At 49.9% G+C, this 23,649-nt stretch overlaps 1 protein-coding gene across 7 annotated transcripts in view; it reads left to right on the top strand.

The window, feature by feature from the left end:
- The first annotated feature begins 622 nt into the window (after positions 1 to 622).
- The window catches only part of CLPB (ClpB family mitochondrial disaggregase), a 73,280-nt gene continuing 50,253 nt past the window's right edge, over positions 623 to 23,649 (top strand). For 4 of the 7 annotated variants that reach the window (XM_071433604.1, XM_071433607.1, XM_071433603.1 and 1 more), the window contains exons 1-3: positions 623 to 1,523; positions 2,346 to 2,397; positions 16,030 to 16,116. In XM_071433604.1, the coding sequence (XP_071289705.1) occupies positions 656 to 1,523; positions 2,346 to 2,397; positions 16,030 to 16,116 (1,007 nt within the window). In that variant the 5' untranslated portion in view covers positions 623 to 655. The remainder of the gene's footprint in view (positions 1,524 to 2,345; positions 2,398 to 16,029; positions 16,117 to 23,649) is intronic. The other 3 variants (XM_071433606.1, XM_071433601.1, XM_071433602.1) reach the window with 3 other exon arrangements.

Raw genomic sequence — 23,649 nt, 5'->3', positions numbered from 1 at the left:
TGCTCAGGATTCATAGCACCACATGAAGTCCTGCCTGGGTGCAAGCACTGCACACGTGTGTGCACAGCTGCCCGGGGGATGCGTACACAGGACAGCACGCGTGCCTGCAGGTGTGCACAGGTGTGGCACTGCACGCGTGAATGCAGAGACGCCCCTGTGCGTGTGCGCCAGTGCACACGTGTTTGTGTGCGCCCCGTGTATGAATAAACGCGTGTGCACGAGTGTCTATGTGTGTGCCCATATGTGTGTTTGGTGTCTGTCTGTCTGTCCGTGCATGCCCGCCCGCGCGCGCGACCCCTCTGCGTCACACACGCGCGCGCCCTGGCGCTCTGCCCCTGCCCCCCCTGCCCCTGCCCCCCGCCCGCGCTGCGCCCCCTGCCGGAGCCCGCCCGCCACTACGTCCCTGCGTGTCCCGCAGCCGACGCCAGTTTCCCGGCATGCCCCGGGAACGCCGCGCCGCGGCGTCTCCTGGGGGTTGTAGTGCACCACGGCGGAGAAGAGCACCGCAGGGCGCGGTGAGGACTACATCTCCCGGCACGCCTTGCGCGCTCTCTTCATCAAGCTCCGCCGGCCGGCAAGCCGCCATCTTGTCCACCGGCCTCAGCGACGGGGGGGGGTAAGGTGCGAGCGGGGCAGCGGGAGGAGCGAAGGAGCTATGCTGGCGTCTCTGGCGTTCCGGCCGCTGCCGCAGGGGCTGGCGCGGCTCCTCCGAGCGCGGCCATGGTGGTCGCCGTCACGTGCGACCTACGGGACTGCGGCGGCGGCTGTGGCTGAGGGGGCCGGGGCCGCCCGGCTGCGGCTGCTCCCGGTATTGGCCGCCAGGGGGCGCCGTGGGCTCGCGCCGACGCCAGGCGTGCGGCTGTCATGGCGGACCGCTGCCTGCAGGGGGCGACAGGGGGGCCCCGGGGGCGAACCCCCGGTAGCGGGGCCGGTGCCCGGGGGCTCTCGCCCCGCTTTGCCAATGGGGCCGGTGCCCGGGGGCTCTCGCCCTACTTTGCCAATGAGGCCGGTGCCCGGGGGCTCTCCGCTGGTTGTCCCGCCAGGCCCCACTTTGCCAATGGAGCCGGTGCCCGGGGGCTCTCCACTGGCTGCTCCGCCAGGCCCCACTTTGCCAATGGGGCCGGTGCCCGGGGGCTCTCCACTGGCTGCTCCGCCAGGCCCCACTTTGCCAATGGGGCCAGGCCCAGGGCGCTCTCCCTTAGGTAATGGGCCAGGCCTAAAGGGCACCACCGCAGCGGAGAGGCCAGGGCTGCCTGTTCCAGGCCTGGCCGCACTGCAGACACCCCGGCCACCTGCCACCGGCCCGGCCAGCAGTGGCTGCCTTGTGCCTGCAACATCGTCCAGCCGTATGGCATCCCTCAGAGAGCCGACGCCGTGGCCCTCGGGTGCAGAGCAGCGCTGCTGTCATGCGGGAGACCCCGGCGGGCATCAGAGTGGAGCTGGGAGCTGCTCCCCAGGAGCAGGGCTGCCTGCCCTCGTCGCTGCGCTGGCTTATTGCTACCTGCGGGACCGCCTGTCCAAGGGTGACTATCGCTGCTGGGGCCGGCCCCAGGGCGGGAGGCGTGGGGTGCAGCACAGAGAGTCCTGTGCCCTTTGGGAGGGGATGTGGGGTCCCTCCTTGGGGATGGAACCTTGCCTGCTGGCTGTAACCTGGGAAGGGTTATCCTTAACGCTTTAGTGCATAAAGGGGCTCCAAGAGAGCTAGAGACTTTGGACATGGATCTGGAGAGACAGGATAAGGAGGAATGGTTTCCCACTGACTGGCTTCTTCTAACCCTGAGAGCAGGCTTAGATGGAATATTGGGAAAAAGTTCTTGCCTTGAGGTTTGGTGAGGCCCTGGCACAGGTTTCCCAGAGAAGCTGTGGCTGTCCTATCCCTTGGACAAGGCTGGGAGCAGCATGGTCCGATAGAAAGAGTTCCTTCTCATGGCAGAGAGGTGGAATGAGATAAGCTTTTAGGTCCCTCCCAACCCAGCCTATCACTTATCCCATCTCCCGGAGCTGGGTGCTGCTCTTCCCTTCTCTAGCCAGGGGGTGTCATTCTGACTCTGTGGTAGGAGCACTTCTATGGTGTATGGAAGCCTCTAGCTGAGGCTGACACCGTGGGGTGACAGTGTCCACTGCCCTGGGATGCCTGCTGCTGTTCTCAGGGTGTGTGATGGGGGCTGGAGTCAGTCACCAAGACAGCGAGGAGTTTTTAGATAACCCGCTCACAGGAATGGGCTCTTGCTCACTGGGGTGGTCAGTGAGAGCTCTGAGCAGCAGCAGCCCCTGCACATTCCAGATTAGGGTGTCCATGTGTGTTCTCCATGCTAACTCCCTCCTCCCTTCTTTCTGCATTTCAGAGGATGCTCTTCTGGAAGCTGCAAGGATTAACAACGTTTCAGAAGTCAAGAGGTGAGCGGGGTTCTGAGACATGAGAGCAGTGTCCCAAGGGCTGGGACGGCAGGAAAACCCTGTCAGCACATGGGGAAGGAAGGGGCTGGCTGCTCCCAGCCCCCATGGGGTGCTCCCCTCACCCTCTCAGATCCAGAGTGGGTGGGGAGAGATGGGGAATACCCTTACTTGTTGGGCAGGAGGTGGATTGCAGATCCCTGTGCTGAGAGAGGACACTGTGAGGCCGTACTGTGGAGATGTGGGCATACACACTGCAGAAGCTCATCTCCTGGGGTCTGTCTCTGAACAAACAGCCCTTGTGGGTTCCTCAGCCTGAGCCAGCAGTTCTCCAGGGGCCTTTTGTCCCACAAGGAGCAGAGGAGAGAGCTCCACCCAGCCACGGAAGTCAGGGAAGTGAGTGGTTGTGTGACCAAAGACATAGCTGTTAGGGAGTGGAGCATCTCCAGAGCTCCTGTCCCATGGCAGCAGGCTTTTTGTCCCAGTTCGGTGTGCCTGCCTCATTGGGGTGGTGCCATGGCACCTTTCAGGTGCATCTGGCAGCCTTACATTCCCTGAGGTGGTAGCAAAGGGCCAGTTTGTCTCAGGCTCAGCATGTGACTAGTCCCCAGGAGGCATGTTCTTTCTGCAGCCAAACCTCCAGGGAGGGACTCAAAGGTTCTCAGGATGTTTTGTGAGCAGCAGTGCCATGTCACTGACATGCTCCAGTGACAGCTCCATCCAGTGCTGGGGACAAGCTCTGGGACTGTGGGAGGAAAGCAAGTCTCCCCTAAAGTGGGAAGAGAAGTGTGAGAACCTTGGAGCTGCTTCTTGAACAGATCCTGGCACTCCTACCTGGTCTGTCTCATAATGCCAGAGGTTTCTCAAGTGCTGCCCTCAGCCAGTATAGAATTCAGACTTTTTGGCAGCCTGGCAGCTTGTGTAGCATGGGAAGAGACATTGCTGCTCTCCTGTGTACACCACACGTGTGTTCCTGTCTCTGGCTGAGATCTCCCACCCAACACAGGCACCTGGAGAGGTAGGAGCTGCCATCCCTGTGTAGAAGCAGAGGATGGGTGCAGAAGAGGACAGGGAGAGGAGAGCCCTCTTGGCCTGCATCCAGGGGATGTTCCATCCAGTTTCCAGGATCTTGGATGAAGCACCTGGCTCTGCTGCACCCCAGGGCTGAGATCTGGCCTAGATCAAGGGCCAAAGAGGATATTGGTGTGCAGCTAATTGGCACATGTGTTCTGCTGCTTGTAATTGCAGGAAGCTGCTGTTTAGGGACGTCTGGGTGATTTGTGAGCCTGGTCAGGCAGATCAGCAAGAGGGATGCTCTGTGCTCCAGCTGGTCAGGGCAGGGCTGGTGTCTGTACACCATCCTGCTGGGCTGCACGTCTACAGCTTCTCCCTTTGCTTCTGTGCTCTGTCACAGAATCACAGAATCATGTGGGTTGGAAAAGCCCTCTGAGATCATTGAGTCCAACCATTCCCCCAGCACTGCCAAGCTCACCACTCAACTGTGTCCCCAAGTGCCATATCCACATGTCTGTTAAATCCCTGCAGGGATGGGGACTCCGCAACTGCCCTGAGCAGCCTGTGCCAGGGCTTGATGACCTTTTCCATGAAGAAATTTTCCCAAGCATACAACCTAAACCTCCCACAGCACAACTTGAGGCTGTTTCCTCTCATACAGTCATTTGTTACCTGTGAGAATAGCCTGACCCCCACCTGGCTACACCCTCCTTCCAGAGAGCTGTACAGAGTGAGAAGGTCCCTCTGAGCCTCCTTTTCTCCAGGCTGTCCCCCCAACTCCCTCAGCCACTCCTCATCAGCCCCTTTGGTCCAGACCCTTGAGCAGCTTCACTGTCCTTCTCTGGACCCACTCCAGCACCTCAAAGTCTTTCTGGTCATGAGGAGCCTCACACTGCACACGGGATTTGAGGTACCTTGCCCAGTGCAAAGGAACAAGGATCTGCCTTGGGCTTGCTGGCCACACTCTAGCTGATACCAGTTAGGGTACCATTTGCATTCTTGCCACATCTGGTTTATGTTCATCCACTGTCAACCAGCACCCCCAGGGCCTTTCCTGCTGTGCACTTTTCAGCCACTCTGCTCTCAGCTTGTATATCTGCACAGGGTTGTGGTGACCCAGGTGCAGGACCCAGCACTTGACCTTATTGAACCTCATACAGTGGCCTCAACCCATCGAGCCAGCCTGTCCAGATCCCTCTGCAAAGGCTCTCCAGGGCCTTCCTTCCCATCCTGTTCCCTGTGGGGCTGACAGCCCTCCAACTGTTTGAAGCTGTGCCTAACTCTCCTCTTTGCTTGTGTGAGAAGCATGAATGGTGAAAACTACTGGCTTGCCCTGCTGCAGGCAGTTTCAGCCTCAAACATGATGAAGAGACTGGAGCATCCCTCTTACAAGGAAAGGCTGTGGGAGATGGGACTGTTCAGCCTCAAGAAGACACAACTTGAGAGGGGAACTCATCTTTGTTTGTCAATGTCTACAGGGAGGTTGTTAGAGGATTGACCAGTTCTGCTCCATAGGGCCCAGCAATGGGACAAGAGGCATCAGGAGAAACTGGTGCACAGGAAGTTCCATCTCAATATGAGAAAGAACTTTGTACTGTGAGTGTGAGAGAGCACTGGAACAGCCTGCCCAGAGAGCCTGTGGAATCTTTTTCCTCGGGGATATTCAAACCCCACTTGGACACAATCCTTTGCAGCCTGCTCTGGGTGAACCTGCTCAAGGAGAAGGTTGGACACAGTGATCTCCAGAAGTTGCTTCCCACCCCAACCACTGTCTGATTCCATAAATCTCTTTACAACAAGCTTCCACAGCCCAAGATTGCCAGACCTGCTGCAGAGCTGACAGAGGAGACACAAACAGTCTTGCCTTCAATGCTCTCTCCACCTGCAAGGGGTAAAGTCCAAACTGAGCTTTGACAGGGTGGGAGTGTGACAATCCAGCTGGGCAGCCATCCATGGAACATTACTTGTCCTCCTGCCACACTGCTGTCCCCTGCCTGCACTGTCCCCCTGGGGTGGTGTTTCTTATCCAGCTTCAAGCTTGTTTGAAGTGGGATGCTGATCTTTTCCAAGTGCCTTCAGCTGACAGCTGTCATGGCCCTCTGCACATTAAAAACATCAGAATACAGTTACTAGGAAATACAGTCTTAGTCTAAAGTGTGGAAAATGGCTATGTGAGAGAGGTGGGAGGTACCAAGAAGATCATGAGATCCCACCTAAACTACTGATTCTAGCTCTGGGGCCCTCATCATGAAAAGGGTGTGGAGCTGCTGGAGTGAGCCCAGAGGAGGCCATGGAGATGCTCCAAGGGTTGGAGCCCCTCTGTTCTGGAGACAGGCTGGGAGTGCTGGGGTGTTTAAGGCTCCTGAGAGAGCTGGAAGCCCCTGCCAGTGCCTAAAGGGGCTTCATGGCAGCTGAAGAGGGACTCCAAGGGCATGGAGTGACAGGGCAAGGGAGGATGGCTTCAAAGTGATGGAGGGCAGAGTTAGATGAGATATAGGGAAGAAATTCTTCCCTGTGAGGGTTGTGAGTCCCTGGCACAGGCTGGCCAGAGAAACTGTGGCTGCCCTAGTTTCTGCCCCTGGAAGTGATCAAGGGGCAGGTTGGATGGGTCTTGGAGCAACCAGGTCAAGTGGAAGGCATCCTTTCCCATGGCAGAGGGGGTTAGAATTTTAAGGTTTCTCCCAACCCAAACCATTCCATAATTCTGTGATTATTTCAAGCAGTGATTTTTAACTCTGAAAATGAACAGGCCTTTGAGGCATAACAGACAGACCTCACTGGAATACATGTTTGTATTGCTCCAGGAAGAATGCATATCCACAGGCTGAATCCAGCCCCTCTGCTGTAAGCTTACCTCTACCATCTCTGGCTTCTCTGAGCTTCCAGACAAGTTTTCTCATCTCTAGTTGTTGAATGCAGGGAACCAGGCTGAATTCTTCACTGAGCTGAGAGAACGTGCTAACTTCTGAGAGCATTCCCTTTGGAGCATGTGGCAAACCAGCTCTTCCCTTCAAGCCCTTCATGCTGTTAGCCAGCACAAAATATAATACCTAATTGATGTAGATAGTTTAATTTCCCTCAGCCTCGGTTGTTCTGTGCATTTGGAGGGAAAGCGAGAAGCAAAGGCATTAAAAATGCCCACCTCACTCCTACTTGTGTTGATATTCAGTATTAATATTGATTCTTTGTGTTCCAGCTTTGTTTCTTAGCAGGCCACCCCAAGAGCACAGGCTTTCAGCAGTTTTCTCACCAGATAAGCATGATGGAGCAGTGTTTTCCTCAGCCCTGTGCAGCTGTGAATCATGGAGACACAGAACATGTGTCAGATGGCTGTTATCAGCCTCATTCCTAACAGCAGGCAGCCACTCAAATCTGTCTGGTAATGAGATCTGGAGCTGACCAGGTGCTCTCCTGCTCTCACAGGGATCCAGACGGATGTGGCAGTGGGGCAGGAAGCTCCATGTCAGTTGCTTCAGCTGAGTCTGCTCTCTCCAAGCTGATTTTTTAGTTAGAGGAGATGCAGAAACAGCTAAGTCAGGCTTGATTGCCCCAAACAGTGATCTCTTAATTTTCAAGCAGTACCACTCATCTTGGCTCTGACTCATGGCAGTTCTGCCTCCTCCAGACTGTGTTTGTCTTTTCTCCCTTGTTTGTAAGCAGCACAGCTCATTGAGCAAAATTTCCCCTATCACTGTCCCTGGAAGTGTTCAAGGCCAGGGTGGACAGGGCAGTGGAAGGTGTTCCTGCCCATGGGAGGGAGTAGGAACAAGATGAGCTTTAAGGTCTCTCCCAGCTGTAATCCTTTCAGTTCTCTCCAGTTTGGGGGGTGGATTGGGGGTACAGTCCCCCAGTCTTTTGTTTGCTTCCTGGCTCAAGTGTTCGTTACAAGAATTCAGAGGCTGGGTAAAAAATCCCTCTGCAGTGTGTCAGGCTTTGCTTACCTGGGACATCAGATAATTGAAAGGCACTGTGTGGAGAAGGTGAGCCTTTATGGGAGCCATCTTGTACCTGTTGAAGCATCTTCTCTCACAGAGTAGTTGTGAGTGTCATGACTGAGGGATGCCTGAATGCTTTGTAGGGTGAGCAGAAGAGTCATTTCACTGGCTCCTGGCCACTAGCAATCATGTACCTTATCTCAGTCCTGAACAGCTGTGACACATCTTCAGCAGTGGTAGTGGGAGCAGGTTGGTGGCAGGATTGGGATATGATTTATAATTATATTTATTTCTGTTGCTCCATGCTTATATATGATGTTGAGCCTGCATATGTCTGTGTGTATCTGAGTTACAGACATCTAGGTTTTTTAGGATAAAAATATGTTTATCATGTAAATGTCCCCTTTAATCTTTTCTCCTAATTGACCACATTTTCCAGGACTATGTTTCAGTGAAAGTTTTGTTACTGATTATTGAGTTTGAATTGGCCTGTGGCTGCAGGAATTCAGAGCACATACAACAGCCCAAATTTATTCATGTTGGCAATGAAGTATTGGGGGAGACAAATGTGTGCTGTGCTTTCCTGTTCTAGATAGGTGGAAAACTGCTCTTTTTGATCTGCTTCTTGGTGTATTTTGGCCTCCCAGGATTGTTTGAGTTTGTACACTGAGTCACAGAGCAGTGTCTCTGCAGTTGGTGCCAAACCAACAGGAGATCTCATTCTTCTTTCCAAAACAGCTTTAAAGCCCATAAATCCCAGATCCCTCTTTCTGGAAGCAGACACCAACACACCTGGAATACGCCTGGGAACCGTCACAGGGTTAATTCCAGTTAGTGGAGATGTTTATCATCAGGGCTGAGTGCAGGAAAGCCTCCTGAGCAGCTCTGGGTTTGGAGGAGCAGCAGTCCACCAGCATGGATGTGGCCTGTACAACCAGGGGAGCAATTATTCCACTTTCCTCACAGCTCAGGAGTTAAGGGACACCTTGGAAGATGTGAGGTAGCAGGTTAAAAGCATGTTGTGTGCTTGCTTACACAGTACATAAATGTGAATGTTGGTGTATGTGAGGGAATCTGACACTTGAGTTCAGACCTGCACAGAGTAAGTCAAGCAGGTAACACATGCCACCTCAGTAGGAATGGATTGTCAGAAGTTAGTGTGTTATGCTCAAATTCCTCTGCAAACAGTGACGGCTCATTTCCCACTCACACTCCTGCCTCTGCCAGAGCAGGCTGCAGGCTGGTAGGGTATTTTTCTGGCACACAGCTCAGCTGTTGCATTGGGGTGACTGAGTTGGGGCTACTCCATGTAAGGTTTCACGTTCTCTTCCAAACCTGGTGATGCCAACTGTCGAATCACAGGATTTGGGTTGGAGGGGACACTGAAATTCGTCCAGTTCCAGCCCCCTGCCATGGACAGAGACATCTTCCACTAATCCAAGTTGCTCCAAGCCCTGTCCATCCTGGTCTTGAACACTTAGAGGCACGGGGCAGCTACAGCTACTCACATGTCTGTATTAACCTTTTCACGCTTGGGTTGTACCTCTTTGACTTTTCCCACTCCATGTGCTTCACCCATGGTGGTTTTGCCCACCCTCTGTGCCTCCAGACCTGCTCTCCTCTTTGAGTTGGCTTCACCTCCTCAAACTTGGATTATAAGAGGTTCCCTTTGATTTTGAAAATTTCTTTCCAGGAGTTTCTCCTTGGCCACTGGCCTGTTTGTGCTGTCAGAGCTAGGCTTACCAGGATTCCTCCAGGATCCCCCGTGTCCTGGGAGCAGCTTTCCTGCCTTGAGAGCTGCAGGGAAATGCTGTTCCTCTCTCCCTTCCCCTTCCCCCTCCCTTCCCTTTCCCACAACGTGCTGCTCCATATGTTTTCACAGAGCATCATGGTGTGTTACTGGCCCTGCAAAGGTGGTGAGGGGTGAGAGACAGCAGTGAGCTCTCTCCAAGAATACAGCAGCCTCATCAAAGGGTTTCAAGCAGCTCTCTGTGTCCTCCTGTCCAAGCAGATCCTTTCCCTGGCAGGAAAATCTAGCAGGGATTGTGCTTTCATGTTCCAAGATATTGTTCAGTTGGGATGTTTTTCTTCCCCCCTTCTTCTGCAAAGCAGAGAGCAGTTCCCAAGAGGGTGAGCACATCTGAGGGTGTCCCACACTCTGCAGTTAAACAGTGACATATTGGAACAGGGCTGGGGGAAATGTCTAAGAGGCTGACAGAAACAGAAGCTATTGTTGTTGCAAAAGTTCAAGTTTCCAGCTTCCTCTTCCTCCACCTGTCAGGATGGAGTGCTGGGCATGCTCCCAGCACTGAGCACAAACTCAAACATGCCCTCTGGGCTCAGCAGTGTCACCGAGTCAGTCACCCAGAACCCCAGTGACGGGTGAATAGAAGGCACATCTGTCCGGGGGCAGTGGGGGGAGAAGGCTCATCGCTGCCCATGTGGGCTCTTTATCTCTTCTGCGGGGATCAAAGTGCTAAAGCTTTGGGAGCTGCTGGCTTGGGGTAAAATAGGGCATATGCACAAAGCAGTAGGTGCTGCTCTGCCCAGATTCCTTCAGCAAATTCCAGAGCAGACAGTGATGTTCATAGAGTCAGGGAATCGCAGAGTGGTTTGGGTTGGAAACAACCTTAAAGCTCACCCAGTTCCAACCCTCTGCCATGGGCAGGGACACTTTCCACTAGACTAGGTTGCTTCAAGCCCCACCCAGCTTGTCCTTGAACACTTAAAGGGATGAGGCAGACATGACTTCCCTGGGCAGCCTGTGCCAGGGCCTTACCACTCTCATAGGGGAAAAGATTCTCCCTAATATTCAATCTAACCCTGCCGTCTGTCAGCTTTCTGCCCTAAAACCATTACCAAAAAAAGGAAAAAAAAGTTTTATTGAAATCCCTTAAATATGAGTACTTCTCCAATCAGAAACAGCGCCAGCTCTGGTTCGGGGCTCTTCCCCTGACCAGGTCTTGAATTGCAGAATCCCAGAAGAGTTTATGTCGGAAGAGACATTTAAAGGTCATCCAGTCCAACTCCTGCCAGGGGAAGGGACATCTTGGTGGCACCACTGCAGTCAAAGAACAGTTTGTCATTTGAGAAACACTGGAAATGGTGCTAATAGAGCTGTATCCATGTGAGAAACTCCTTAGGAGGGGAGTGTCCTGGATCTTACTTGGTTAAAATGTGGATAAACATCCTAAACATTGATCAGAGGATTTTATTTAATTAAAATAAAATACTCCTGCTGGTAAATACATTTGGCTGTCTGGGATCTGAGCAGTGGTCTTGGCTTTATCGATTGTCATATCATTAAATCAGGCGGAGAAAAAAATAAATGGTGGGCCTGAAGACCCTGAACATAAAGTTCAGTTGTCTGAAAATCTGTTAAGTTGCTGAGCATCTTGCAATGATTTAACCAAAAAAAAAAAAAAAAAAAGCAATCCAGCTCCTAAATGAAATGTCAATGCATATTATGGTAGATGGTATGATACAAGTAATTCTCTCACTGGGCTCAGTGATGGGGCATTCCAGATGCTTGTGATGATCTAGATTCCTGAACAGAAAACTACTTGACTGATCCTAATACCTTTGCTCCAAGCCTGTAACCTAATCCCACAGGAGAGGCTCCAGCATCCTTCCTGTTGGATGCACGATGATTAAACAGGTTTGACTGCCAGACTAGGATCTTTTTCATTATTTTTTTTTAAAGAGTGAAGATAATTCATTATTCAGTATGTCCTTCTGGTGTGTCTGTAGAGAAAAAAGCCTTTCAGTACTCACAGGTATTTTTCAGTGGCTCCAAATTGCCTTGAGAATTCTAAAATCACAGGATGATAGAATGGCTTTGGTTGGAAGGGACTTGAAGATGATCTAGTCCCAACCCCTTTGCCATGGACAAGGACACCTCCCACTAAACCAGGTTGCTCAAAGCCCTGTCCAACCTGGCCTTGGACACTTCCAGGGATGGGGCAGCCACAGCTTTTCTGGGCAACCTGTGCCAGACCCTCACCAATTTCACAGGGAAGAACTTCTTCCCAATATCTAATGTAAATCTCTCATCTTTTAGTTTAAAACATCATCTTTTTATTTTAAATAAGGGCTGATGTCCTGTCCTTTGTCTCAAAGGGAGATACTGAAGAGTTACACTGCAGGTCCCATATATGAGAAAAAAGGAAAATGTAACAGGAGAAGGGGGTTGACTTCACACTGACATAATGCAGGCTTAGATTGTATATTGGGAAAAAAATCCATTTACATGACTACCCCATCCCTGGAAGTGTTCAAGGACAGGTTGAATGGGGCTTGGAGCAAACTGGTCTAGGGGAAGGTGTCCCTGGCTGTGACAGTGGTATTGGAATTGGATGATCTTCAAGGTCATTTCCAGTCCAAACCCTCCCATGAAATGTTAAAACTCATGAGAGGCAAAATTAAGACTGACTCTTTGCAGCAGAGCAACCCAGTGGCTGGCAGAAGGTGACCAGGATGGTCTCTCTGCCCTTTTAATGTAAAATCATATAAACACCATGGTCAAGTGCAAATGGGCCTGATACTTTGCAAAATTACATCAATTAAACTCTACTGAGGATGTTAATCAGTGGTTGGTGTTGGGCTTTAAGGCTTTTATTGCCAGGCAAAAGTTCCCAGCCTGAAGGGGTTTGTGTGCCTCCATCCTGGCATAGCTGATGCCTTCTTACCTGCAGTTTGGTGTTGGGGTTACCGTGCCCCTTCTGGGTTCTTTCTTCAGGCTCCCTCTCCCTTGTCATCAAGATGCCTTTATTTCCTGGATTTTCAGTGGCTATTAGGCTGTCACCGTGACACATTGTAGGAAGGGGGTGATGTGAATTTTACTGTTTCCAAATGATTTCCAAATGGACAAGTAAATACAATGAAATTCAGAAATAACTTAAACATGTTGGTCCACACCTCTCTGAGACAAGTGGAAGGGGATTGGGCATCACAATGTCTGGGAAAGGATTTTTGGAAGCAGTTAGGGTGAGTCAGGGGAGACAGTAAGATGTCTGCCATTGCAGCATCCTGAGCTCTGATGCTGGTGGGAATGGCTCCTTGGGGCCTGGGGGAGCTGGGTGTGGAGTTTGTTCCTGCAGTGACAGCGAGCGAGCAGTTTTGCAGCTGAGGGAGCAGCTCCCTGTGCCTGCGCAGAGGACACGGCACACATGGCGGCACAGATGGAGCTGTGGTGTGGATTTCTGCTGCAGGCAGTGTCCTTCCAGCTGGAGCAGGTGATGGTGTGACCAGCGGTGGCCGTGGGTCTGAGTCAGGCTACTTTATCTCTGTTGTGAGTGCAAACACCTCTGTAAGCGGAGTTGCAAAGGGAGCTGATCTGTGCAGATAGCAATCTGCTATCCCCTGTGTGTCTGAGCACATCCTGCCTCACCAGGATGGAAAGTTTTGTGGCTGCACGGGGATATTTCTTCTCTCAGCATTCTGTTGTCTGAGAGTGCTCTTCAGGCAGCAGAACTGGCAGCACACTCTTGGCATTCACTTGCAGGGATGTGGTGCTGGCAGAAGGAGAAAGCATAAGGATATTTCACAAATTCTTCACAGGCTGCCTGGGGCAGTGGTGGAATCCCCATCCCTGGAGGGATGTAATAGATGTGTGGATGCAGCACTTGGGGACATAGGTTAGTGGTGAGTTTGGCCATGCTGGGAGAATGGTTGGATTCGATGGTCTCAGAGGGGCTTTTCCAATGCAGGTGATTCCATAATTCTATGCCATACCCTCTGGGGAGCCAAGGCTGCTCTTGTACAACTCTCCAGATGAGTTTACTGGGTCCCTGGATAATGCTGGAGCTGCAGCTTGACCATTGTTAGCCATATGCAGGGCTCTGTAGATCCAAACCCCCATAAGGCTGTAGGTGAATCATCCCTGCCCTCCATCACGCTGCTGGGTGGTTCTTCAGGTATTAAACCACATAGGAAAAGGAAATAAAAATTTGATCTGGAGTGGATTCTGTGTGAAAATTTGTTCTTCAAGTATCAGACTTCTTTGGACCAAGGTCCTGTTGTTGACTGCCAGATAGTTCATTACTATTGAACTTTAAATTGTAACCCTGGTAAAGACAGCATAAAGCTTCTGTTGGTGCTATGATAATTTACACTGGTCACAGCCTCCTGAATCACAGTTGGGAGCTACAAATGGAGGCTGCCAATTATAATTCTAGTATTTCAGCTATTAGGTTTCTGTCCAAGTGTGAGATGAACAGTTCAGAGCATCCAGAACCACAGCACTAGCACTGGCTACTCCTTCTGTCAAAAAAAGGGTGGTCAAATTTTCCACCCAGACCCATTCCCTGTGTATCATACCACCACTCCAGTCAGAAGAGTTCACCAATGTGCTTCTGTGTAGGGCTTGGCTGAAGCCATCTGCCTGTTGGCTCTCAAGGCCCAGTCTCTGTCAAATAAGGCAAGTAGTCCAACTGGAGAGGAATACAGGCTTTTTATTCACATGATGTTTATCTGCCTGGTTTGTCCAGTCAGTGGGGTGAACTGCATTCAGCTGTGTTCCAGATACCAGCCAAAGTTCAGGCATTGCTACTTGGAAATAACTTTAGGATTATCATATCATATATCATAGCACTGGAGGGTTTGACTGGGAGGGAGCTTCAAGACTATCTAGTTCCAACCCTTCTGCCATGGGCCTTCCACTAGGCCAGGGTGCCAGAAGCCCTGTCCAGCCTGGTATTGGACACTCCCAGGGATAAGACAGCCACAGCTTCTTTGGGGCAGCCTGTGCCAGGGTCTCACCACCCTCACATCCAAGAATTTCTTCCTGATATCCCATCTAACCCTGCCCTCTGTCAATGGGAAGCCACTCCCTCTTGATCTGTCACTCCAGGCCCTTGTCCAAAGTCCTCTCCAGGTCTTTTGGAGCCCCTTTAGGCACTGGCAGAGGCTCTAAGTTCTCCCTGGAGCCTTCTCTTATTCAGGTTCAACTCACCAGGTGTCTCTGTATATGAATGTATTTGTTCCTTGGGATAGGTTTCTAGTGAAACTACTGTGGAGGTTTCCAGTGAGGTGGAGGAAGGTTGGCAAGACACTCTGGCTATATCTATGAGTGTTCCCTGGATCAGCATTCCTGCTTTCCTTTTTTTTTTCCAACTGCAGGAAGAGGAATATGGTTCATTTACCTCCTTTTCACTCATTCCATCCCAGCACTCTTAACCAGTGAGAGCACTGCCACAAGAGCAGCCCAAGGATGAGGAATTTGGAAAGACTGTCTGAGTTCTGATGTGTACCTCTCTAGGTCCTTAAAGAGGTGATCTGACTTGTTCAGTGCATGCAGGCACTCACACCTGACCTTGACTTCCTTGCCTGGGATTCTGGGCAGAATTTTAAGATTTCAAGTGTGGTGCTTGCACAGGTGGAACATGGCTGCTGTGTTCACTTGTGTCTCTCCCAGCAGGGAGTTTAATGACAGCTCTTCCCTGTTATACCTGTGTGGAGGATGCACTCTGCAGGGACAGCCTCACCCAGAAATGAAGATGGAAAAGCCTTAATATGTGAAAAGTGAGAGGGATAAACCAAGGGGCAGAGAACTGCTGACTCTTGTGTGGTCCACCCTGCTTTCTAAAGCCTGACCCATGGCTTCCCTGTCTTGGTACTGGCAGCACCTTGCTCCTGCAAGAAAAATGGGTTTGTAATCATGGATTTGGTTGTGTAGAGGAACCTTTTACACAGGCAGAAAGTGGCAGGACAAGGGGAAATGGCTTCAAACTGACAGAGGGGAGATCTAGATTGGGAATGGCAAAGAAGTTCTTCCTTGAGAGGGTGGTGAGGCCCTGGCACAGGTTGCCCAGAGGAGCTGTGGCTGCCCCATCCCTGGAAGTGTCCAAGGCCAGGCTGGACAGGTCTTTGAGCAACCTGGTCTAATGGAAGGTGTCCATGCCTATGGCAGAAGTGATGGAACAAGATGGCCTTCAAGGTGCCTTCTAGCACAAACCCTTCTGTGAATCATTCTATGATTCTATGACTTGAACATGCAGGGTTTAGACTTTGTCTCATTTAACTTGAGCACTGTAAAATTTGTGTCTCAATTCTGAACTTCCTTTCTTCCTTGTGGTGTGCAGAGAGAACTGTCATTTCATACTGTCTGGGTTCAGCACATGTTTTAGGTTGAGCTAAAGTACCTGCTGCAAAACCTGTCCCTTGCCATTATCTTGCAAAAGCTGAGAAAATTTTGGAGACATGAGGATAGTTTGGTTCCTAATATGTTTGGGGGTTGTCTTATTTGTTCTTATGGTGTACAAGAAAACTGTGAAGTTTCTGCAGTGGCATGGGCTTTGGAGTTCCACTGAGCTGCTTCTGAAGCCTAATGGGTGCTTTGCAGCCAAAGGATTCAAATGTCATTGGAATTCGGCTTTATCAGTTTTGCTACTGATTGGTTCTTCGGAAATTAGACTGAACAGAATAAATAAACAAATGTACAAACAATACAGAAAGCAAGATGTTGGCATTGCACTCTTTGAAAGGAGTGGGATTGCCATCACCTGAATGTTTGTTTAAGTTGGGTCACCTTTGAGAACTGTATTGAATCAACTTCATGTTGGGTCTTCTGGGCTGTGCTGGAGCAGGTGCCTGCACAGTAAAACATTCTGCTTTCCCTCATTAGCTCCAGAATGCCTGAGGTGCTCTCTTCATATCTGTTTCTTGACCATATCTCTCCCGTTTCCAGGTTGTTGGAAGAAGGCACAGATGTGAATGCAAGGCACAAGCTTGGCTGGACGGCTCTCATGGTGGCAGCCATCAGCAGGCACTCCAGGTATGTGCATCTCACATCATGATTACTCACTTCAACCTTTTCCTAAAGTCACACTGAGCTCTGTAGAGGGTCCTCATAAAATTTGGGATGTATTGTGAAGCTTAACCCAAGGGAGCTTGTCACTCTCTTTATGCCCAGTATGTGGTGTGACAGATCAGGGCAGGCTGCTCCCCCATCCCACAGATGTGACAGCTGAACTGGTGGTGCCATTCCACACCAGCTCTCAGGTTTTGGCCATAGATGAGCCCATACCTGTGGGATGTTGTTGCAGTGGGTACCCACCCCACCAGCCAAAATCACTCCTGTCCCATATCTTCTCACTGGTGATGGTGTCACTGGGGCTGAATGCTGTGCCCTTGCTCCACAGTTCCCATGATGATCACTCTGGCTTCTTGTAACCTTTTAAAGACACTCCTAAATATATTCAGTCTACAACTAAATTCAATTAGGTTTTTTATTTAAGGAAAAAAAGAGAAAAAGAAATCCAATTTTGGAAAATGTGGGACAGACGGGAGAATGAGCTTTGATGTTACAACCTCTCAGGGATGCTTTACTTAGTCACAAGTTCATAAGCAAAAAAGCTTAATTACTTGGGAAAACACAGGATTAAAGCAGTGCACAAAGGCTGAATATCCGCTCTCGGGTGACACTATCCCAATCCATGTGCTGAGTTCGTGTGTGGTGCAAACTTTGATGTGTGCTATGACAAGCTGAAAGTCGTGACCTCCTCAGGGAGCTCCTTAAAACAGGCCCAGAGGTGGGGGCTTGTGAATGTTTGTTTAACTTTGATGTCCGAGCAGCAACGGGCTCTGTTATTTGCCTGTCCATGAAGGGATGGGCTTGGGAGCCTCCCACCTTTCCCAGTGGACAATGGTCAGCAGCAGAGTGTGACGACTGTTGACCATTCCAAGTGACTGGTGAAGCAGAACAGGACTTCCCGAATTGCAAAGGCTAAGGGGAGACAGGGAGAAAGGCTGTTCATGGGACAATAATTACCTAAAATCAGGCCTAAAATCAAGTGGAAATGCTAATGAAAACATCTTGACAGTAAAAAATGTGTGGAGTCCAGGCTGGTCCCTTCTGAGAGGGCAGAGTCATCGCCACGTCTGTCTTTGTTGTGTACCTGGCCAAAAGAAAAAGGGTTTGGCTGTGTTGGGCAAATTCTGTTTATTTTTCCCACATTTTAGATGAATACTGACTTAAAGTGAAAATTAAGACCTTGAATACCTGAAGCTCAGTATAACTTTTCTCCAGATAGCAGAAGAGTAATTAAATACTACTGGACTTGCTGATCTTAAAGGTCTTTTCCCACCTTTGTGATTCTGATTCTGTCCTTTCTGGAGGCAAACATAAATGCAAGCTTATTCCGTATGTAACAGCTCTGGCATTGTGCCAGACAAGGTTTTGGCCCTCAGTCCTGTTTCTAGACTTGTAATGTCCACAGTGCAGGGTGGGAAATGCATTGAGCTGGAGCATGACCCACAGAGAGTTTGAAATTCCTTACAAGTGGTTTGCTAATGGACCTAGTCCACAGGGTGAACTGTGTAACTGAAGCTGGATGTTGTAGCCAGGGTGTAATGGGGAAGGGAGGAGTCAGAGGTACAAGGATGCAGGATGGTTTTGTTTATAGAGTGTGGTTCCTCTGTAAAAGGTTATGCTCTAAATCTGCTTTCTCCAGCCACAGCAACTGATCTCAGAATCAGAATCACGGGTTGGAAGGGACCTTGAAGATCATCCACTTCCACCCTTCTGCTGTGAGCAGAAGCACCTTCCACTAGACCAGGTTGATCCAAGCCCAGTCCAACCTGGTCTTGAATGCTTTCAGGGATGGGGCTGCCACAGCTTCTCTGGGCAACCTGTGCCCGAGTCTCACCACTCTCTCAAGGTAGAATTGCTTCCCTATATTCAATCTAGCCCTGTCCTCTGGCAGTGTGAAGCCATCCTCCCATGTTCAATTGCCTGTGTAATCCACCTGATGTGATGGATTTGAAGTTTTTATGACTTTTGGTCCTTCACCCCTCAGGCCAGTGCCTCTGGAGAGGTGAGCTGGGCTGTCCCTGTCTCAGAGATGGCTGAGGTGCAGCTAGCTGAACAGGACCTACAGGTACTGCTTGCCTGCAAAAAGATAAAGGTCATCCCAATGTTTAACTTATTGACTCTCTCACCACTTCCTATTTTATGGCTAATGATACCTCCACAGGTTCCTCAGCATAGTTTTGAAGGGCTGGGATGCTGGGAACTGAGATGAGTATTTTCAGCTAATAAAAAGGAAGCCTTCATCCTCAACGCCTTTCTAAAGGTGTTTTTCAGAGAGGAACAATGTTTTCAGTCTTCACTGTGCGCTGGAGATTTCTGTGACTTGTCCTTTAGCTTTGTCATGTTTCCCAATTTCCACAGCCCTCACTCTTCCAATTAGACAGCCCCAGTCCATCTGTTTAATTTAATTCCAGAGGCACTGCTTTAATGATTTCTGTCAGTTGCCATCAGCTACAAGATGAAATCCAGTCTGCTGGAAGGCAAGTTTGGGGTCCATCTTTTCTTTTTACAGCAGAACAATGATCATCTTCTTCCTCTTGGAAATGTCTTGTGTCCAAAATGTGGGGAGGCATTAAGAAGCATTCTGCAATATTGCCATGGATAGGTCTCCAGGAGGAGACTGGTGTCTGCCTGGGGGCGGAGATATAGTAGTGGATCTAGTGGAGACAGATTTTTAGGGTTTCTTTTTTGCATGAGACAGAGTCAGTGTCCAAATTATTTGGCTCCATGATGATACATGTTGTAACTGGGTCGTGGGCTAAAGACACATCAGCTGTGATGTTTACAGCAGCAAAGGAAGGTTTTATGCTGTAATTCCCGTTGCTGTGGGAATTGCCATAGCATTGTCATATTTTTAGTATTTAAGTTTTAATTAAATGCATACTCAGAGCTTTGTGGGGTTTGTGCATTTGTTAAAATAAGCAATAAAGCTATCATAAATGAAACCCCAAAGCAGGTAGGACTTTAGCTGTATGTCTGTAGAATAGTGACCTTTTCTATATCTCGTTATCAGCTACTCCTCCCGTTTTTATCATTTCCACAGAAATAAAGTGACAGTGAAATATCAAGTCATCTTCTCAGCCTCCTCTGCCTCCTCTGAGGCAGAGAACTACTTGTGTGGTAGGGGAGACTAAGGCACAGAGCAGCATGGAAAGTCTGAGTCCCAGTGGAATAAGTTTGAGTAGCTCTAAAAAACACTGGAACCTGCTTCTGCTCCCATTCAACCGCATTGGCACAGCCCCTGGGCAGCAGTTCTGAAGGCTGGAGCATGAGCACAAGTCTGATGAGGAGTGGCTGAGGGAGCTGGGGGTCTCAGCCTGGAGAAAAGGAGGCTCAGGAGCGACCTTCTCTGTAAAACTCCCTGAGAGGTGGGTGGAGCCAGGTGGGGGTCACTCTCTTCTTCCAGGTAACAAGGGACGGGAAAAAAGAAAACAGCCTCAAATTCTGTCATGGGAGCTTGAGGTTGGCTATTGAGGAAAATTCCAAGCCTGAAAATATTGTCAAGCCCTGGAAGAGACTGCCCAGTGCAGTGGTGGGGTTACCATCCCTGGAAGATTTAAAAGTCCTATGGAAGTGGCACCTGGGGACAAAGTTTAGTGGTGGCCTTGGTAGTGCTGGAGGAACAGTTGCACTCAATAATCTCAAAGGGATTTTCCAACCTAAATGATAGTGTGATTCTATGATTTTAGGGCTTCCAAAGTTTTCTGCATGGCTCAGGTGGTGGGGAGGAGCACCTGGGTGCACTCACAGGCATTCCTTTCTCAGAATGCAGTTCAAGTGCAGTTGAAGCTTGTGCAAGGCTCCATAAAGGCTTTTACAGTAGCAGCAGCAGCAATGCCCATGTTTTAATTGGACAGAAGTGCTCCAGTCCTCAGAACATCATTTTGTTTCCCTCTAGACTCACTCCAGCAGCTTCACATCCTTCTGATTTTGGGTGGTCCAGAGATGGAGGCAGCACTGCATGTGGGGTCTCACCTGAGAGGAGCAGAGGGTCAGAATTGCCCCCTCCTCTGCTGTCCATGCTGTGGGATCAGCCCAGGGCATGGGTTTCTGACAGTGCACTGTCAGGACATGCTGAGCTCTGCCTTCCTGTTTCACTGGGGGCTTTAGCCTCCAAAATTCCCCTTAATTCTTTGCCACATCATCTACTCATCTTCATTTTCTTTTTGCAGCTTTTACTTCCTGCACACCCTTTCTTCTTCTGCCTTCCTCTTCAGGTCTGCATCTCTTTGCATTTCTTCACCTTTGCTTCTCAACATCTTTTTTTCTGGGAATGACCAATGCCAAGTGACTCCTTCCTGAGTATTGGCTCTCCTTTTCCTTCTCTGCCTTTCTGTGGAGATCAAAGGAGCTGTGGGTCAAAGGCTCTTCCATGGAACCAGAACCAGCAGGGCTTGAGCCAGCGTGGCCTTGTCCCATCCCTCACCTTCCTCCAGCCCTCCTTAGGGAGAGGAGTCAGGAAGGAGTTTGTTCCTTGCCTCCATATACATTGCTGGGAGCTGTGCCTCATCCACATGTGCATTGAAGATGCTGTGTGGCTGTTTTATATTGGTAATGACAATTCCTCATGCACTGTGATATTCTAGTGGGTTTGTTCTGAGATTGGTGAAGGGTGACTGATCTGGAGCTGTTCCCTGTCTACAGGCAGTGACATGATGAACTGGTGCAGTCTTGTTGTCTATATTAGGTACATACATCTGTTCCATGGGGGTTTCTTCACTCCTTTCACTTCAGGCAAGTCATTCAGAGCTGTCTGCAGTGGAGCTGGAGAAATATCTGAGTACCTTTGGAAGAAGATAGGGCCCAATGTGTCACCTGTCAGAGAGCTGAGGAGTTGGGTGTGGGTTTCAGCTGGGGTGACAGAACGTTTGGAGGGTCTGATCCTACAAACTGGGGCATTGACTTTCAGCCACTGCCTTTCTGGGTGTTTTTGATGAACAGTGACCACTTGGCTGCTCCTGCAGCTGTTACTCACACCTCTGCCTTGGCAGTGCCCCCATCTCAGACCCCGGGGCATGAGCATCCCTGTTTTCAGGGATGAACACCCTGTGATGTCTTGCAACTCAGGCACAATGTGATACTGTCAGTTTAGCAGATTCCTGCACCTCTCCAAGCCACAGCAATGGCTTCTCCTCACATTTTCTTCCTGCTCCAGGCAGGGAACAGGGCTGCTAACACTCCTCAACTCTCTTGTGTGCCTTCACCATGCCTCTGAAACATGATTCACCCATGTCACACTCTTAAAGAAAACTGAAGAATATAACAATTAGCACCCTTCAAGATTTTTTCCCCTTTTTTTGGATTCCATAGTCCCTTTTTATTCCTTTTGAGGAGTCAATCATTTTCATCTGGGTTAATAATAACACATCACAGCACAAGGGGTTGCTACGGCTGCCTGGCTTTCTGTGCCATGGGTAGATGTAAACATGCTCCTGGGAAGGCACACACCCACATTTAGCTTCATCTGAAAAACAGTTCCTCCCAGCCCTCCTGCTGTGCTGAGTTTTACACAGTTAAGATATAACCAGGCAAGGATCTTCTTTGTGTCCAGGCAGGACATGTGGCTCCTGCCAGAGCTGAGGGCAGCCGCCTATCAAAACCCAGCCGGGCGTTTGCATTGTGCTGATAACACTCGGTCATGGGGATCACCAGGCTTCTTGGTTCACCAACCCCAGCTGCCGGCGGTGGTCCAGGCATAACATCTCTCTTGACGCAGCCCCAGTCACCTCCCACCATCTCAGCATTGATTTCCCCACCCCCTGTATTGTATTTATGTATTTATTTATTGAACAATATGTTAGTCCAGCCATTACAAGCAGAAAGCACTTTCCCCAATCGATCGAACTGCCCAGCCAGCTCTAGCTCAGCATTGCCCTCTGAGTCATCACCAGGGTCAATTTAGATTTATATTCATGCTGATGAATAGGCTCTGCCTCTAATCCAATCAAAACTTGATCAGCAAATTAAAACTCAGCTTGTTGAGGCTGTTGAACCCAGGTGAGTTATGGAGGGAGTGGGAACAGCCCAGCTGGACAGTGGCGTCCCACTCCTTCTAGGATCTGGTGTAGGGTGTTGTTCTGCCCCAGTGCCTCACAGCAAGAGGCAAAACACAAAAAGTGTCTGGGCCAGAGAATCCCTCATTTGAAACTCACTCATCATGGGATGGTTTGGGTTTGGAAGGGTCTTAAAGCTCATCTCATTCCAATCCCACTGCCATGGGCAGGGACGCCTTCCACTAGACCTGGTTGCTCCAAGATCCATCCAACCAGGCCTCAAACACTCCCAGGGATGGGGCAGTCACAGCCTCTGTAGGCAACCTGTGCCAGGGCCTTGCTACCCTCACAGGGAAGAATTTCTTCCTGATATCCCATCTAACCCTGCCCTATGTCACTTTGAAGTCATTCCCCCTTGTCCTGTCACTCCAGGCCCTTTCCAAAGTCTCTCTCCAGCTCCCTTGGAGCCTCTTTAATCACCTGATTTCACAAGTCCCTTCCTTTTTTCCAGGAACATTCACATGCTTTGCATTGCTGAGTACAGTTCCTTTGCATTTTCATGGGGCTGTACCCTTTCCTACAGGGTAATTTGCTTGAATGTCCCATTACCTGCAAATTGGATAGGTGCAATTAATAGCTGTGATTCCAGGAGTCTAGCTGATGGACAAGTGCTTGGAGGGGTCAGCACATCCCAAAAGCAGGAGATGCAATTGAAAGATGATTGGAAAGGAAGGCTGGATGTGTGACGTGTTGTTATTAGACTAGTGCCAGTATTTTGGCACAGAAGATTTTGCCAGGCAGTGATGATATCAGTGCTTATTATTAAACTTGAGCCTCCCAGCCACTGTAAGAGCTATGGAAATGTTTGTTACCACAGGGAATATGGTGCAGAGGGTAATTCACAGGGAGAGCAGAGCAGTTCTGCCACCATCACCTGCTACACCACTCTCAGACCACCTTGCATCTAGCAGTTGTCCTCTGTTCAACTTCTCACAGAAGGTCACTTCCCAGAGAAGAATGCTGAACATGTAGGCAGTGGATGAAAAGGACAGGGTTCCTGAGTATCTGAGAGCACATGGAGGTAGTATCTGATGGAGTGCCTGGGAAGAAGAACTCTCATTTCAGTGTAGTCACTGAGGGCACGAAAGGTAAATGGATGGAGTTATGAACAAAATGAAAAATCCTGTTTTACCATATGATTAATTCAGTACCTGTAGCTCATGGGCCACAATGTTGTGGATTAAAGTCCTACACTGGGACTTGGGATCATTTCCCTTAAAATGAGGCACATTCAGGGACCTGAAGGTGTATCACAGCCTGTGAGCTAAAATTGAAGTAGAAGGATCTCTTTGGTGGTAATAGCCATGAGAATGGGGTCCAAGAAGGGTGGTTTGGCCGTATCAGAACCTGTGCTTCCAAAGACTTGAGTGATCCGTGAGGCTTAGCTGCCTGGTGGGATGCTGGAAACCCTGATTGCAAGAATCACAGTAAGCCAGCTGCTAGG

This window comes from Agelaius tricolor, unplaced genomic scaffold (assembly GCF_023055355.1).
Source record: "Agelaius tricolor isolate 1412-34295 unplaced genomic scaffold, bAgeTri1.0.p SCAF_9, whole genome shotgun sequence".
Classification (NCBI taxonomy): Eukaryota; Metazoa; Chordata; class Aves; order Passeriformes; family Icteridae; genus Agelaius; species Agelaius tricolor.
Note: the sequence above shows the minus strand (reverse complement) of the source record. Positions and strands in the feature narration are given on the sequence as shown.